The sequence below is a fragment of the Typha latifolia genome, chromosome 5 (assembly GCF_019914945.1).
Source record: "Typha latifolia isolate L0001 chromosome 5, TyphaL0001v2, whole genome shotgun sequence".
Lineage (NCBI taxonomy): Eukaryota > Viridiplantae > Streptophyta > Magnoliopsida > Poales > Typhaceae > Typha > Typha latifolia.
Genome location: NC_133090.1, coordinates 10,602,504 through 10,619,974, shown reverse-complemented (window position 1 = coordinate 10,619,974; position 17,471 = coordinate 10,602,504). Strand labels below are relative to the sequence as shown.

The following is a 17,471-nucleotide window of genomic DNA, read 5'->3' as shown; positions in this document are numbered from 1 at the left end:
TAATTAATTGTTGTCATTTTAGGGAGACCATGTATTGACTAGTAAGAGGGAAGAACTGCAATAACAAAAAGGAACTAAAGTGAAAACTATTGATAATGAACTAAAAGTTCTTCCTTTATGTGAGCTATCATGTTAATTCACCTTCTCTAAAGCCTAAAGCTGATAGAAAACCATAGTCTTTAATTTCTTGAGAGTAGACAGAGAACCATAGTTTTTAATCTTTTATTTATGTAATCTAACAATCACAATATTTACTGTTTTAACTTTTTGACAGTAAATTCTTTTGTTGCTTAGAGATTCATCTTTGCTTCAATTGCTGGTACTCCTTTTGCAGCTAATGAAAGGTTAAAACACCAAATTAATAGCAAAAATATATATTTTTTTCTGCTCATTGACCTGTTCAGTATTCTTCCTACAACCTGATCAGGCATAATCATATTAGCCACCCTAATCTTTTTAGGAAGAATAAAGTAGTTTGACCCAGATAAAAGCATCTGCAGCTTCTACATTTTTGTCCCTCTCCCTTGACTCTTTCCTATTTTAGCTTGTTTTTTCTTTGATAAAATCCCTTTTTTTAAGCATTAGATGCATTTAGAGGCACACCTTGTACCTAATCCAAGCATTTATCTTACATGCTATAGTACAGTACTAGTACAACTAGTTATAAATAGACCAACCAACTCTAGTAGAGTTGGTAGGTATCTTGCTCATGACCAAGGAGATCATGAGTTCAACTCCAACCCCAAACAATATTGTGGAGAAATTGTTTGGTGATTGGTAGTTTGGTGGCTTGGCTCGATTCGGTTGATGGCTCGGCAGTGCGGTTAACTTGGAAGAACAGCTTAGCAACGCAACGGCTTGGAGCAAGTCTCGGCGGCGTTCGATTCGAAGTAATTGTTCGGCGATGGCCCTTTGTCCAGTCTATATCTAGCCTTCGGGCTCATAAATGATCAAAAAAAAAAAAACTAGTTATAAATAGAGAATCATGGGATAGTATTCTCTAACTGCATGCGGATATATTTATACACATATAGAAGAACAGAACTCCTAGTAGGATAGTAAAGCATGCACCTGCCTTCATGCAATACTCTTCCCAACAAGCCTTTATTCATACTTCAGTATATTATATATATATATATATATATATATATATGCTGATAACTAAAGAGCATGAGAATAAGAATTCGTCGTCGTAGCGGTGGTCCGCGGTGGCAGTTTGAACTCAACAATTTGTTCGGACATGTTTTCTCGGAATCTCAGTATGTACTCAGCTGCTCGTTTATCAATCTCCTTCGGACTGCTCTCAGGCTCCAGCGCCTGCACCACCTCAACCGATACTGAATTGGATGGTTGTGTCCTAGTCCTAAGGGGTGGATTTAACGCCAACTTGGATAAGGTGAAGGACGATGCCTTGATGAGACTATAGGCAACAATCTTAGACGTCTCGCATATGGTTTTGTTCTTGCTCTTGGAAACTCTAGTTGAAGACATCTATCTCTCTCTCTCTCTCTCTGGATGGATGGATGGATGGATGGATGGATGGATGAGATGAGCAAGTGATGCTAGAATTGGCACTCAAATTTATAACCAAAGATTTTATTCCCTTCTTTTTGGACTAAAGAAATGGGGGCTAGCTAGCTATTTGCAAGTAAGGTACACACATGCATATATGATTAATACTTAGTATGGAGGGAATTAATGTGAGATTTCAACAAAAGCTCAAACTTCTTTCACACGGTAACTTCTCCATTAAAGTATTTGGATTTCTCTAGTCAAGCTTTTACACTCTCCAGACTCATTGGGTTGGATTTCTTTTTGTGGCCTTGGGGTTTCCACAACATTACAAGATGCTGTTAGCCTTTTAGTGGTGGCCTACTTGGGATTGCTACTATTAATTACTCAAAGGTGGAATAAGAGATAGGCAGTGATTCGGAAGTGATAACATCATCAACTATTTATTTTGCTTTGTATTATTTTTTCTTAATCTCTTCTAATTATTGTCATTATATTTAACCCTACGTCACACAATATTAGAGAGAAAAATAAGATAATTAATTAATCTCCATGTGAGAAAGGAGTTTTTAAATAATAAAAAAATTAAAGCAAGGATTAATTAGAGAAGTTAGTCATGCTTTAATATATATATGTAAGAATTGGGATAATGATGCTGATAACTCGATCTCCCCTGAATTGGCACGTATATTATTAATTAACGTGTAGATGTGAATTAATTGCCCAACTTCTCGATTGGAATAATAGTTTTGTTGGAAAGATTCCACCAACCAACCACAATTATAAAAGCAAGATATATGAAGACGTGGATGTCGAGATCAAACAAAGAGAGATGCTGATTCTCGTACTAAACTCTCTTATTAACGCAAAATAATTACTTAAAAGTATTTAGAAGTATAAACGTTGGATATTGACTTCATATAACTAATTTAGTTAGGTCAAGATTCCATGGAGACACGTTATTCTCGTTGCCCATGAAAAGGAATGATTTATTCTAAATTTTATTTTAGTTCAAATTATAGAGATAATTACTACCCCTTAATTATGTAAATCTTTCAAAATGTCTCTTTTGTTGGTTATTAGTTTATTTATTTATTTTTAGTTTGTTAATAGTGTCACATGATCAATTTCAGGCTTTCTAGAAATTATTTTACTTTTATTTTAGAAGAAGAAATATATAAAAGTTGAGGTAAGATAGTCATTTGATGCTTTTCATATATTAAGAGATAATTCCACTTAAATTATCTAAACTATCACTTCGTATACTCTTTTGAATTATAAAAAAATATCTCTAGAAACCTCTAAATAAAAGAAGAAGAAGATAGGTTTAGGGGATATATGCCGTAAAAAGAAAGTTTAAGAAATGTATACGGAAAATAGTGATAGTTTAGGGAGTCTAAGTGGAATTATTCCTTTCATTAACACTATTATCTCGTGGGCTCCGAATAATCTTATATTTAATAAGAAATTAATAGGTATGATTAGAAGTTTGGATCAAATTTTATACCCCAAAAATAGGGGATATATTATCCAGCATAGAGAACTAATAACCTTAATATTATTACCATATTATTACCATATTATCCTAATAAATTTAGATATATAAATAACAGAACTAATAACCTTAAGTACTCAAAATTTTATTTTTATTTTATATTTTATATTTATTTAAAGTATTGCTATATTAATAAATTTACATTTTTATTTCTTATTATTAAATAATTTTATATAACTCATTCTATTATCTGTATTACTTTTAGTTTTTCTAGTTATTTTGAATTGAATGTGCTTAATTTTTATTATTAATACAATTTAATTTAATAATAATTAATGATATAATTTAAGTTTGAGAAAATTAATAATATTTTTAAATAGTAATTGATGTTACTAATTTTCTTTATTGAGAATAATAATATAAATTTGTTTAATTATCTTATACAGAGTCACGAATAAACCAAACAATAGATTAAAATTATAATATAAATTAAGTAATTCCAAGGGATACGAAGACTTAGACATTTATCTCTAGCGAAAGCTCCTACCTGAAAATTAATTTATTTATTTCACCTAGATGATTATAAACTTAGATACATAAAAAAAAAACATTAGATAATTTGAACAAACCTTGCAACTTAACGAACATCAATAGCATAACATGAAAATATATTGTAGCAACAGACTATATGATAATAAGATACAAAATCAAGATGGATCAGAGAGATAAATAAGAAGAAAAATAAAAAATTGATAGATGGCCTCTTCAAAAAAAAAAAAAAGGAAACAAAACAAATGAAAAAAAAATTATAAGTTGGAGATATATCTTTTGAAAGATGAAAATTATGAAGTAGAAAAGTCAATGTCATGACATACAATTTGCACAACAATTTTAATATATAATTTCTTACAGGATTGAGATATGGCATTTGTTTATTTTCATATATACATGTAGTTGTAATAAACTTAGGTGCTTATTACTTCCTATTATAACTAGTATGACTAGGAACTTTTGTTTCTGTCCTTCTATTATTGGATTGTCAATTATGGTACTTTATGTCTTTGAATATTTATTTATATTTTTTCATTAATGTTATGATTGGATCAAGTCATGCAATATGTTGTTTTAGATATATGGTTAGGTATTTGTGCAGGTTATTTTCCTTAGTTGTTTTTCTAAGAGAAATATTGTACAAGCTTAGATGTTAGCATGTAGTTTGTTGCATATATGTATATATATATATATAATGATAATAGACATAGAGAATGTCTATGCAATATTTATTGTATGGTAGTTTAGTTTATTTATCCCATGATACCACTTTATGTGGCAGCTAAGGGTATTTTCATAAAATTTATAAGGGAAAAGAATTTTAGAGCATTTTCAAAGATTTTTCTTTTTTTATTATATTGTAGAATCTTTTGGAGAAGAAAAAAAAAATGTAAAAGTTGTGATGAATATTTAACATAGAAATGGTCAAAAATTACTTAAAAAAAGATCTTATTTTACTATTCTCAATTATTAATTTTTGAGGCAAGTATAAGTTATAATTTTTACTTCCTTGATGAAGTTATTTTAAATTGTTGATGATAAAAGAAAGCCACTAATAGAATTTATATATAGTCAATTGAAGGAAGTTAAAGAAGAAAAATTAAAAATATTTTTTTATAGAGGTGTAAATGACCAGCTCGACTCTGCTCGAGAGCTGAATTTGTTCAGTTCGTCTCGCCTTATCTCCAACTCGATGAGACTCAAGCTTGGCACGATAGCTCGATAGGCTTAATGGCTTATTGAGTTGACTCTGATATAAATAATAAAACAAGTTCTAAAAGCTAAATAAATAAAAAAAATATAAATCCTAAAATATAAAATTAGCACATGCAATAATACAAACAAGAAATAATTAACATAAAATATTCTAATTACTCATATGGATATATTATAATGCATCTAACTTGAATTACTATATATATATAGTATCGAGCTTAATCAAGTCAAGCTCAAGCTAGCCAATGCTAGCTCAGTATGATTTCAAGCCTAAAAAATCAGCTCGGCTTGAGTTGAGCTCTAAACTAGGTAAGCCCATGAGCCTCACGAGCCCATGGGCTTTTTGACAGCCCTAATGTTTAGTAATAATAAAACTTTTTTCAAACCTTTTCTCGACGTAATTGATCAAAACACAGATGAAAAACTTGATACGCATCTCCATATATTGTGTATTACTTAACCCATACTATTTTATAGAGATTATGATGAAATAAAGAGTGATTTAAAGATAATTGATTGTGATTTTATGTTACAGACTAGATCTGGATCGATTCAGACTTAAGAAAACTATGAAAATTTAGGTGGTTGTAATCACACAAGATAGGGTTCTAATAGCTCTAGTTTTATATCTATCGAATATCTGGATGAAAGGATATAATTAAAATAATGGAGCAAGATCGAAATAAGTAAAATGGTAAATATCCCACATTGCGGCGGTTGTCGGAGGGTGGTAGACGGCCAAGTGTGTTGGTGGACGTCTGTAGGGTAGGGTGGCTGCTGGAGGTCATGGTGCCTATGGGTTGGAGGTAAATTTTGAGTTTCTAACTTAGATCTACTACTAGAAAAATAAAAATGATTTAACGGCTATGATAAAAAGGGTAAATGCGAGAATAAGAAAATAATTAAACTCAATTAATTCTTAATGCTCAGATACTTTGATGCTTAAATCCCAACTTCTCTATATATAAAGGTCGGATGCAATGAGTCCTACTTGAACTTAGCCTTAAAGGCTTATAGGACTTGTCTTAGAGGCTTATATGACTTAATTGAACTAATCTCAAATGCTTACATGAATTAATTGAACTTGCTTTAATGACTTATATGACTTAATTAGATTTGTCTTAAGGGCTTACATAAGAGATAAATATCGATCAATTAAAAGATAAATAAACTCGATCCATCGAACCTCAATGCCATCATGATTTAATCTAATTAGACCTGATTCCTATCATTTTACTTGTGTTAAGAACTTCTACCTATATTAGTCAATTTAAGTACAAACTACAAATGTAGAGATGCAAGTACATAAGGATGCCACCGAAAATTTTGGAGACTTCACAAGATTAGCAAGAGAAGTTAACAATGATGATATTAGCCTAGGTATATTTAATGGTTTGACATATGTAGTAAAGCATATGTCTTTTCATCTTGATTACTTTCTAATGGTTTGACATATGTGCTCCTTACTCGATTAAGATTTTTAATTTAACATATATCTCTTCAAACTGTGAAAGAAATTGAAGCTCATTTAAATAGGTAATGTATCATTGTACTTATTAAGTTGTCAATTCTAAATTCTAATTAATAAATTTTATTATTATATTAATTTGACCTTTGATTTCAAATTTATTTAAAGAAGAGAAATAGATTAGAAGTAAAATACTGAATGGTCTAGTTCATTTATAATTTTTAATGCAAGATGTCTTTCTCGGTATGAAAGGTTAACTTAAGAGATAGTGACAAAAGCATTAAGTGCCGAAGAATATTTAACATTAAAAAAGAGCACTAGAGTTGCTCAAGTTACTATTAATAGCACTAGACAAAAATATTATTACTAAATAAAACTAACTAGTTAAAATATATTAAAAAGTTTTGTAATAAAAAGGTCTTTGTGGGATTACACGCTTATAAACCTTTAACCCCATTTTAAGAGTATAAGGTAAGAAAAATTAATTTTCTTTTAGGGTTGTGGGTTTATAAGTCATTGGTGTCTCACAAATTTATTTATTTTTATTACGAGCCCAAATGTCAGGTTACATTATCTTTTTAATTTTTTTATAACTTTATAGAATTATAAACTTTATTAAAAAATAAATAAATAACTGCGAGCTTATAACCTCATGCCATCTTAAAAAGCTCACAACCACGTTATAAGTTACAAGGAATAACTTTTTATAAGTTACGAGGAATAACTTTTTTCTGGATAGAAATTAAAAATATATGAGTTAAAATAAAACTATCATTAATACTTTGATATGACATAATAAAATATTTTAAAAAAATTAAGTATGTGTCATGTAAAAATATTATTATTAAATTTGTGAAGCATAAATATAAGACATTTACAGAGTAATTACTATAATTTGAGGAAAAAAAACTAAATTTATATTTATTTGTATTTTTTTTCTCTATCATCTCTTACTCTTTCACTCCCCCACTTAGTCTTGTCCCTTCCTTCCGCGTACTTTACCGGCATGGCAGGTTCCCACTCAAACTGGACGTTGGCATTTCATCAAACACTTGACGAACTCCAATATTTCTTTCATTATTCCATAGAAGCAAGTTCCCGAGTTACGTAGACAAACCATCTATTTTCATGGACTACTTACTTGCACACCAATCTCTGCACAGTGTTTGAATGTGGCAAGCCAATACTCTTTTCCCCACTAACTCTTTTGCTTCAAGGGGATCAGCAAGTCCACTACTCATCCCAGGAGTTATTTCTTCAACTACTTTTCAATAAAGTAATATGCATAGAAAAAGCTAAAGATTTGCTTCACCTAATCTTTTTCCAGTGTCTCGTTAAATTATTTCTTTAATTATAACATAGTGTTGATTGGAATATATATATATATATATATATATATAAATCATGTCATATGCCATTTCACACTCCTCTTTGTAAACGACCATCTATTTTGATGTTATTTTTTCTCCAACTGAACGCATGATATTTGATTATAATAATAACATTCTACTTGGTCCCTGTCAAATGCCACCATTGACGGAGTAGTTGGGTTGGATATCACCATTTATAAGTTAAGAATGTCTGTTATTATGTTTTCCCTTTAAGACAATCCAACCAGTAATTGATGTGCCTTTCCAAAAGAAAAGGTTGGCAAACCAAGTTTGTCTACTGAGAAAATAGGTCTTTTTTTTAAAAAAAAAGTATACTCTTTGCACGCATATATAATACAGTTCAAAGTTGGTATTTGAGTGTACATCTGTTAAAAATACTTGGTTTTAGTATAGATATCTTTTCTTTCTTTTCTTCTTCTTTTTTGTTATTATTTTAATAGTGTAAATTACACATAAGTGAGACAAAAGGACAATCATCTTTAATAATAAAAAATACTTAGGTCTTAAAGCATTCTAGATAATAGGGTAGATAACTAGGTCAACCTCCCGTTAACTAAGCCTCAGACAAACCCACTATACTTAGGTCTTATTTGGTTTGAGCCTCGAATATAATTAGTTAGTTTTATTTTTTAGTCTTGATTTTTAGAATTATAAACTTGGTTAGATACGAGAAAAAAAATATTTAGTTATTGAACCAGACTAAGAGTTCTAGAATCAGTTCAGAAGAGGTTACGGTAAATAAGATCTTAAAAGTCGTTGCACCGCCAAACACTATTGAGTTGAATCGTCATGCCAAAATGTCAATCCAAGCCATCTGTATCAAATTTAATTTTTCTACATAATTTCTACCTCGAATTGACCCTAAAAACTTGTGTCACTGAAGCGTACCTTTCCATCCATGTTACAGTTGTGTGGTATATGGATATCCCTAAAAACTTCTACTTTTGTTTGGATACAGGTTAAAATTTAATTAATATACATGTAAACAGACATAAGCATATTTATTCATATTTGCATATATTGTTTTCAATTAAGAATATCTATATTTATTTGTTTAATTATTAAATTACTCAGATTTTAACTTATAGTTGTTATAAAAAACTTGAATGATATCAATGCGAAAACCATAGGTGGTGAAAGATATACGTATAAATATGAGCATTATCTAAGATTTAGATGCACAAATGCACATCTAATTGATCCCATTTGACTCATTTCAAATATAGGTTGAGCTTGATCGAGTGGAGTTTAAGTCGGCTTAATTATTTTGACTGACATACTGAATGAATACTCTATACTAAATTTGTAGATTATATAATTAATAATTAATATAATTTATTAAACATATCATATTGTCATTCACGTCCTATCATGTAAATATTTACTATTTTACTTCTTTATTTTATTTTTAATATCTCATAAACACTAAGTTAAATTTATTTTAGTAAACAACAAATAACAAAATAAATTATATTACTTAAAAATAAAATGGTAAAATACCTAATATCTCAATTGACTTTAAAAATCTATCTCTATTCTCATTTTCCTCTAATTTTACTCATCTAAATGATAGTTGATTTTTAACAAAACAAACACCAAGGTACTTTTAAATTAGGAGGATTAAAAATAAAAATATATTAGTATGTAGGATGATAAATATTCATATAGTAAGGTGTGAATGATAATAAAACCTCATACGTCTTTGATAAAAAAAAATTCTAATATTTATGTGCTGTCAAGAAATGAGTGAAATAAAAATTAAGAAAAATATCATATGAGGACTTCCTACACTACAATATAAATAAATAAGTAAAGAAATAACGTCTTTCGATAAGAACCACATGCAATGTTGCTAGGGAGGCCACAAGTGATCTCGATTTAAGGTGTTTAATTTTAGCTTCTTGAAGTAATTAACTCTATATAATACTTCTATTAGTAGACATTGGTTAGAATATTAAGTTAGTCCATTTGACTAGTCAACTAGATTAATTGGCTAGCGTAGAATTCAAAAATAATGTTTTGATTTTGATGTGACTCTTAATATTTTTTATTCCTTTAAATGATAGTAATCTTTGGGTTTTTTAGATGATGACAATTATCTCATGCACTCTCAAATGCTCGACACTGCGACTACTCCTCACAAAGAGGTGAGATTCCACCACTGTTGCAATGGTGAGATGAGCATGTATGATCCAAAACTCACTAAGTATTAGTCTGGAGATTGGGCTTTCGTTTTGGATGATTCGGATCGGGGATTAGCCAAATCGGTTATATTAACCTATTCGTTTCGGCGATATAATTTGGGATCGGCTGATACTTCAATCCATAGTATAATCTATTATTTATTTGGTAGAGGGATGAAAAATTAATACTAAAATAGTCAATTAATATTATTTTCTTAATATTTGAGCAAATCAAAATGTCAAAGAAAATATATAGGTCTTAAACAGTGAGAATTAAAATTCTATGCATGTTTTGATAAGAAAATGGGTATTATAATTTTATCACACCCCTGACCTCACCTGTGACTTAAAAAGTATTTAGAGAGAAACTAATAGTTAGTGTCTATTTACACATAAAAGATAAGAATAAGAAAAAGTTTAAGGACTACTATGATATGATAAAGGATAATAATAAGGAAGGAAGTACCACTAAAGTAGAGCACATAATCGTCATGAATGACGACATATATTGTTAGGATTGGAAGTCAAACCTCTCATTCAACCTTACGATTCGTTTGTTTCTCTTCGCCAAGAATCGAATATATGTATTGATGTATATATAAATATACCCATCAGTGGCGTTCTAAAACTTCTATCCAAATTAATCACAGGAGAATTAGGACCCGTTTTGAATCAAGAAATCTCAAGGCGGCCACCACCTACCTACGTTTGAAGGTCACAATTAAGAAGTCCTTGCGCTCGTCGCCCAAACTCTCAGCTGCTCCTCTTCTCAGAAGAAGAGGAGAGAAGAGAAGAGGAGGAGCGATCCGATTGAAGAGATGGATGCAAGCAAGAACGAGAAGAGAGAGAACGCCGCCGCAGCCTCCGGCGGCGGGGGAGTTAGATCATTCTTCACCATCTTTAACCACGCCGACGCGGTGGACAAGCTGCTGATGGCGATCGGCTTCCTCGGCGCCGTCGGCGATGGCTTGTCGACGCCCGTCATGCTTTTCATAACGAGCAAGATCATGAACAATCTCGGGAATGGGCCGAACGCCGTCGCGGAATTCCCCCACAAGATCGATGAGGTAAGAGGATCGTTTACCTTTACCTTTACCTTTACCTTGGTCTACTCGATCCACTTTCTAATTCTTGATCAATACCGATTGACTTTTTTGGTTCGTCTGAATTATTGATATGCCTCAGAATGCGAGGAATCTTGTGTTCTTGGCATGCGGGTCCTGGGTGGTGGCTTTCTTCGGTAAACGAGCATTTACTTTTTATAGTTAAATTTGCGCTTTTCTCCACTTGCACTTTGAATATTTGATATTTACAATTCAAGCTCTTCGTTTAAATATTAAACATACAGGGTGTCATAGCAAAGAGTGGGAGGCCATCATATACAAATTTTGCATTTTTGTAAATAAAATGGGGCTTAATTTCTTTACTCTTATGGTAATGATGGTGTTCGATGAATTGCCGCAGAGGGCTACTGCTGGTCGAGAACGGCCGAGCGGCAGGCGTCGACGATGCGCGCCCGGTACCTCAAGGCGGTGCTGCGGCAAGACGTCGAGTACTTCGACCTCAGCGTCGGCTCCACCTCCGAAGTCATCACCAGCGTCTCCAACGACAGTCTCGTCATCCAAGACACCATTAGCGAGAAGGTCCCAAACTTCATCATGAACGCCGCCACCTTCTTCGGCAGCTATGCAACTGGATTCTTCCTAATGTGGAGGCTAACCTTGGTGGCCTTACCAACCATCCTCCTCCTCATGATTCCGGGATTCATGTATGGGAAAATCCTCATGGGTCTCTCGCGCCAGATTCGCGACGAGTATAACAAGGCCGGCATCGTTGCCGAGCAGGCCGTCTCGTCCGTGCGCACCGTCTACTCCTTCGTCGCGGAGTCCTCGACGATGGCCAAGTTCTCCGCCGCGCTCGACGACTCCGTCATGCTCGGAATTAAGCAAGGACTGGCGAAGGGCGTGGCCATTGGTAGCAATGGCATCAGTTTTGCCATTTGGGCATTCAATGTCTGGTACGGCAGCCGTCTGGTCATATACCATGGCGCTAAGGGTGGCACCATCTTCGCCGTCTCCGCCGGAATTATCATCGGTGGCTTGTAAGCTTAACTTCTTACCTAACGCACAATAGACCAACAATGTATATCATGTCTGAAAGAATCTTTCTTTCTTTTCGTTCTAGAGCGCTGGGGTCGGGGCTTGCGAATGTGAAGTACTTCTCGGAGGCGAGCTCGGCCGGCGAGCGGATCCAGCAGGTCATCAAGAGAGTACCCAAGATTGATTCAGAGAGCATGGAAGGCGAGGTGCTGCAGAATGTATCAGGAGATGTGGAGTTCAAGAGGGTCGAATTCGCATACCCTTCGCGGCTAGAGAATCCGATACTCGTAAACTTCAACCTTAAAGTGCCGGCCGGGAGGACGGTGGCGCTCGTCGGTGGAAGCGGGTCCGGTAAGTCGACGGTGATCGCACTTTTAGAGAGGTTCTATGATCCACTAGGAGGGGAGATACTACTAGATGGAGTGGATATCAAGAGGCTTAGGCTCAAGTGGTTGAGGTCACAGATGGGTCTGGTGAGCCAGGAGCCAGCTCTCTTTGCGACTTCCATTAAGGAGAACATATTGTTTGGCAAGGAGGATGCATCCATGGATGAGGTGGTGGCAGCTGCCAAGGCTGCCAATGCTCACAACTTCATCTCTCAGTTGCCTCAAGGATATGACACCCAGGTTAGTACTTTTAATTACTTGTTATCGATCTATTGAAGTCTTAGCATATCTTCGTAATTGCAAGGGAATTTCAACTATAGAACTTTCAGATTGCTTAGTATTGTGCAATTAGGATACGTCTATTATCATTTCATGTTTCAGTTATAAGTTGCATTAATCTACCTTTATTTATGTCCCTATCAAGAGAGCTTTGACGCAGCTGATTATGTTTGTGTATTAGTTAAGAAATAAACTGGCATGGCAGGTGAGTCACTGTGTCGTATTCCCATTGCCAGATAAATGTTCTAGAATGTCAACCAAATTAAAAATTGCCTGCCTTTTAATCAAGTTGGTAGTTTTTTTAGATTAAAAGCAGGATGATTCGTTAGAACTATATTCTTCTATATTGTAATCTACAGGATAACATCATGAAATCATAGAATATTTTAATTAAAGGCGCCCTTCATGTAGTAGGGCATATGTGCGTCAATTAATTAATGTGATTATAGAATTGCTTTTCAATTAATTTAATGCATTAATTAGAAATATAGAACCAATCTCTTTCATTAATAGGTATTAGATTGCTTACAAAGATGCCTTTTTAGATCAGTTCTGGTAAGAGATCCGTGTACGAGTGGTCTTCTTGGACAAGCTTTCAACATCAACAGTAATTGGTTAACATGTCTAGTTTAAAGTACTACTTTCTTGTAGTCCGGCTTTAATCGTAAAGGTCTTTACCATCTCTAATCACATTTTACTTCTTTTTTTTCTAATGTTTATTTTTATTTGTCGTATTAAACTCTTAAAGGTCGGAGAACGAGGGGTTCAGATGTCCGGAGGACAAAAGCAAAGGATAGCAATAGCGAGAGCAATAATTAAGTCGCCCAAGATCCTCCTCCTCGACGAGGCGACGAGCGCGCTTGACACCGAGTCCGAGCACGTCGTCCAGGAGGCCCTCGACCAGGCCTCCGTCGGCCGGACCACCATCGTCATCGCCCACCGCCTCTCCACCATCCGCAACGCGGACTTGATCGCCGTCGTGCAAGCCGGGGACGTCAAGGATCTCGGCTCCCACGACGAGCTCATCGCCGACGATAACGGCCTCTACTCCTCCCTAGTCCGCCTACAGCAAACCAAGGAGTACTCGGGGTTGAAAGAGAACACGCCAACGTCTTCGTCACAGCTGCACAGCAGCAGCCACAGCATAAGCAGGAGATTCTCATTGGCCAGCCGTTCCAGCTCAGCAAGATCGGAAGACCCGGCAGACGGCAAGGAGTCGGCGCAGGCTTCTTCTAAGCCGGTGCCGTCTTTCCGCAGGCTACTAATGCTTAACGCGCCAGAGTGGAGGCAGGCGGCATTGGGTAGTCTGGGCGCGGTGGTGTTCGGGGGGGTACAGCCGGCGTACGCGTTTGCGATGGGGAGTATGATCTCGGTGTACTTCTTGCCGGATCACGAGGAGATCAAGAGGAAGACGAGGATTTACGCGCTCGTTTTCGTTGGACTCGCGGTGCTGATGTTCCTGATTAACGTGCTACAGCACTACAATTTTGGAGTCATGGGGGAGTACTTGACCAAGAGGGTGAGGGAGAGGATGCTGTCCAAGATTTTGACCTTCGAGGTCGGGTGGTTCGACCAGGATGAGAACTCCTCGGGCGCCATTTGTTCTCGCCTAGCCAAGGATGCCAATGTGGTTAGTAATATTACAACAAACATACTCTCTCTCTCTCTCATTCTTTCTCTCTCTCTCTCTATATATAAATATAATATATTATCTAGTTGAGGTTGAAATACATATATATATATATTGTCCTACGTACAGGTGAGATCTCTTGTGGGCGATCGGATGGCCCTGATCATCCAGACAGTCTCGGCCGTCATCATTGCCTTCACGATGGGGCTGGTCATCGCTTGGAGATTGGCGCTGGTGATGATCGCCGTCCAGCCGCTGATCATTGGGTCCTTCTACGCCCGCCGCGTCCTGCTAAAGAACATATCGAAGAAAGCAATCAAGGCCCAGTCGGAGAGCAGCAAGCTCGCCGCCGAGGCCGTCGGCAACCTCCGCACGGTCACCGCCTTCTCCTCCCAGTCCCGCATCCTCTGCTTCTTCCACTCCGCCCAGGAGGGTCCCCGTGCCGAGTCCATCAAGCAGAGCTGGTACGCCGGCCTCGGCCTCGCCACCTCCATGAGCCTCATGACCCTGTCCTGGGCTCTAGACTTCTGGTACGGCGGCCGGCTCATCTCCCACGGCTACATCACCTCTAAGGAGCTCTTCCAGACCTTCATGATCCTCGTCAGCACCGGCAGGGTCATCGCCGACGCCGGCAGCATGACGTCGGACCTCGCGAAGGGCGCCGACGCGGTCGCCTCAGTGTTCGACGTGCTCGACCGGGTCACCCGCATCGAGCCGGAGGACGACGAGGGATACAAGCCGGAGCGGTTAAGAGGCGACGTGGAGATTAAAAGCATCGACTTTGCCTACCCGGCGAGGCCAGAGGTTTACGTTTTTAGAGGGTTTAGTTTGAGGATCGAGGCGAGCAAGTCGACTGCGTTGGTCGGGCAGAGCGGGTCCGGGAAGTCGACCATCGTGGGGCTCATCGAGCGGTTCTACGACCCGGTGAAAGGCGCCGTCATGATCGACGGCAAGGACGTGAGGTCGTACCACCTCCGGTCTCTAAGGAGGCACATCGGAATGGTCAGCCAGGAGCCGACGCTGTTTGGCGGGACAGTCCGGGAGAACATCGTCTACGGGACGGAGGCGGCGACAGAGGCGGAGGTGGAGGACGCGGCCAGGGCGGCGAACGCGCACGACTTCATCAGCAACCTCAAGGACGGGTACGACACGTGGTGCGGGGAGAGAGGAGTGCAGCTGTCCGGCGGGCAGAAGCAGCGGATCGCGATCGCGAGGGCGATACTGAAGAATCCGGCGATCCTTCTTCTGGATGAGGCGACGAGCGCGCTCGACAGCCAGTCGGAGAAGGTGGTGCAGGAGGCGCTGGAGAGGGTGATGGTGGGGAGGACGAGCATAGTGGTGGCGCATAGGCTGAGTACGGTGCAAGGTTGCGATCTCATCGCGGTGTTGGAGAAGGGGGTGGTGGTGGAGAAGGGGACTCATGCATCGCTCATGGCGAAGGGGGCGAAAGGAGCTTACTTCGGGTTGGTTACGCTTCAGCAAGGCAATACGGGGAACCAACACTGATACCCGAGAAATCATATATAAGTCGTATAATATATATCAATATCTAATATATATATATATATATATATATATTGTTGGTAATTTTATGAATTTGAGCTAAGTTTTAAGTGGGGCGCACATATTATTAAATGGTTTAATGGTGAAATTATTTTAGCTCAAAGTGTACTTTATTGTCATATATTCACTTAGTCAAATCCATAAGGAGAAGTGAATAAAAATTGGCTCTAAAGTGGGTATCATGGTAATGGGAAATAAAGAAAAGTAAGTTTAATACCATATTAGATATTTGAGAAATGTTTGTATGATATATAAGTAACAAACTTCTTATGGGCTTTGGGCCTCAAAAGGGGTACCTATTTTGTGGGTAAATGTTACTATGCAACTTAACTCACACATGCGCGCCGCCCGGCTCGGTTCAGTTCGCACGCACGGGTCAAGAAGTGGTGTGTCCCTTCGATAAACAGTTAATCAGTTAGTTGGTTGAACCCAACCTGAAATGATGCATCCCTTTACAATATAACTATTAATTAGTTTCAGACCCGAAATGGTGCATCCATTCGGTGACATTTTGCATCTTTTCGTCAAGCCTGTTTACTTCTATAAATAGGCTGTCAGTCAGCATAGTGTCCAACACTAGACTCGGCTATTCAGAATTTTATTTTATAATCTGTAAGTTTATTTAATTTAATTTGATCGAATATTTTGTGACTCTTTGGAATCAAATTGTTAACGCCAACAATCTTAAGACCAGTTATCTTGGTTGTTACTCTAATTCCAATCGGTATTCTTTTCTTCGATCGAATTTTATTTTTCTTTCATTTTTTTAGATGGCTGAAATAGTAAAGAGTACTATTTCCCCTATCACTGCTCCTCTAGTACCTACAGTTCATGGAGAAAAGCCTGAGAAGTTCTATGGTGCAGAATTTAAGAGATGGCAACAGAAAATGCTATTTTATTTGACAATCTTAAATTTGGCTAAATTCTTACATGAAGATGTGCCTGAACTCTGAAAGGAGGAAACTGATAGGCAAGTAGTTGCTGTAGTGGATGCATGGAAGCATGCCGACTTTCTTTGCCGAAACTATATCCTCAATGGACTGGACAACTCGTTGTATAACGTGTATAGTTCAGTAAAAACGTCTAAGGAATTATGGGAGTCTTTAGACAAGAAGTACAAGACAGAAGATGTCGGTGCAAAAAAATTTGTAGTCGGTAAATTTCTTGAGTACAAGATGGTTGACACTAAACTAGTGATTAACCAGGTGCAAAATCTTCAAGTAATAATTCATGAGATTCATGCTGAAGGGATGGTGATTAATGAATCATTCCAAGTGGCGGCTATTATAGAAAAATTGCCACCATCTTGGAGGGATTTCAAAAATTACCTAAAACACAAGCGCAAGGAAATGACACTTGAAGAATTTATTGTCAGATTAAGGATTGAAGAAGACAACCGTACTGCTGAAAAGAAAATTAGAAGCCAGTACGTGTCAAAGGCAAATGTTGTGGAGTCCACGAAGGACAAGAAAAGGAAGCATACTGGCGAAGGCTCTAAAAATGGCAATACAAAGAAGTTCAAGGGCAAATGTTACGTCTGTGACAAACAAGGGCATCGTGCTCAGGACTGCCGCTTGAGAAAAAAGAAGGAGAACTCAAAAAAGGAGAACTCTGAAAAGAAGAAGCCACAAGCCAATGTAACTGAAGTAGAACATCTTCGTTTTGATGTCGATGATATGCACCTCTCCGCTATTGTCT

At 36.9% G+C, this 17,471-nt stretch overlaps 1 protein-coding gene and 1 long non-coding RNA gene across 2 annotated transcripts; one reads left to right on the top strand and one right to left on the bottom strand.

Annotated features, from left to right (window-relative positions):
* Positions 1 to 607: 607 nt before the first annotated feature.
* On the bottom strand, positions 608 to 1,103 carry LOC140789326 (uncharacterized). Its single transcript, XR_012109150.1, has 2 exons — positions 1,072 to 1,103; positions 608 to 932 (listed from the first exon to the last, which is right to left on the bottom strand). It is a non-coding gene; the product is annotated as an uncharacterized lncRNA (long non-coding RNA).
* A 9,339-nt stretch (positions 1,104 to 10,442) lies between these two features.
* Positions 10,443 to 15,992, top strand: LOC140789945 (putative multidrug resistance protein). Its single transcript, XM_073139868.1, has 6 exons — positions 10,443 to 10,883; positions 11,002 to 11,056; positions 11,281 to 11,917; positions 12,001 to 12,541; positions 13,329 to 14,210; positions 14,340 to 15,992. The coding sequence occupies exons 1-6, from the start codon at positions 10,635 to 10,637 to the stop codon at positions 15,714 to 15,716; spliced, it is 3,741 nt and encodes a 1,246-aa protein (XP_072995969.1). The 5' UTR covers positions 10,443 to 10,634; the 3' UTR covers positions 15,717 to 15,992.
* Positions 15,993 to 17,471: the final 1,479 nt, after the last annotated feature.

Coding starts and splice junctions, on each gene's coding strand:
- LOC140789945 (XM_073139868.1), top strand. CDS start 10,635: ATGGATGCAAGCAAGAACGAGAAGAGAGAGAACGCCGCCGCAGCCTCC. Junction 10,884..11,001: donor TCCCCCACAAGATCGATGAG/GTAAGAGGATCG, acceptor GATATGCCTCAG/AATGCGAGGAATCTTGTGTT. Junction 11,057..11,280: donor CTGGGTGGTGGCTTTCTTCG/GTAAACGAGCAT, acceptor GAATTGCCGCAG/AGGGCTACTGCTGGTCGAGA.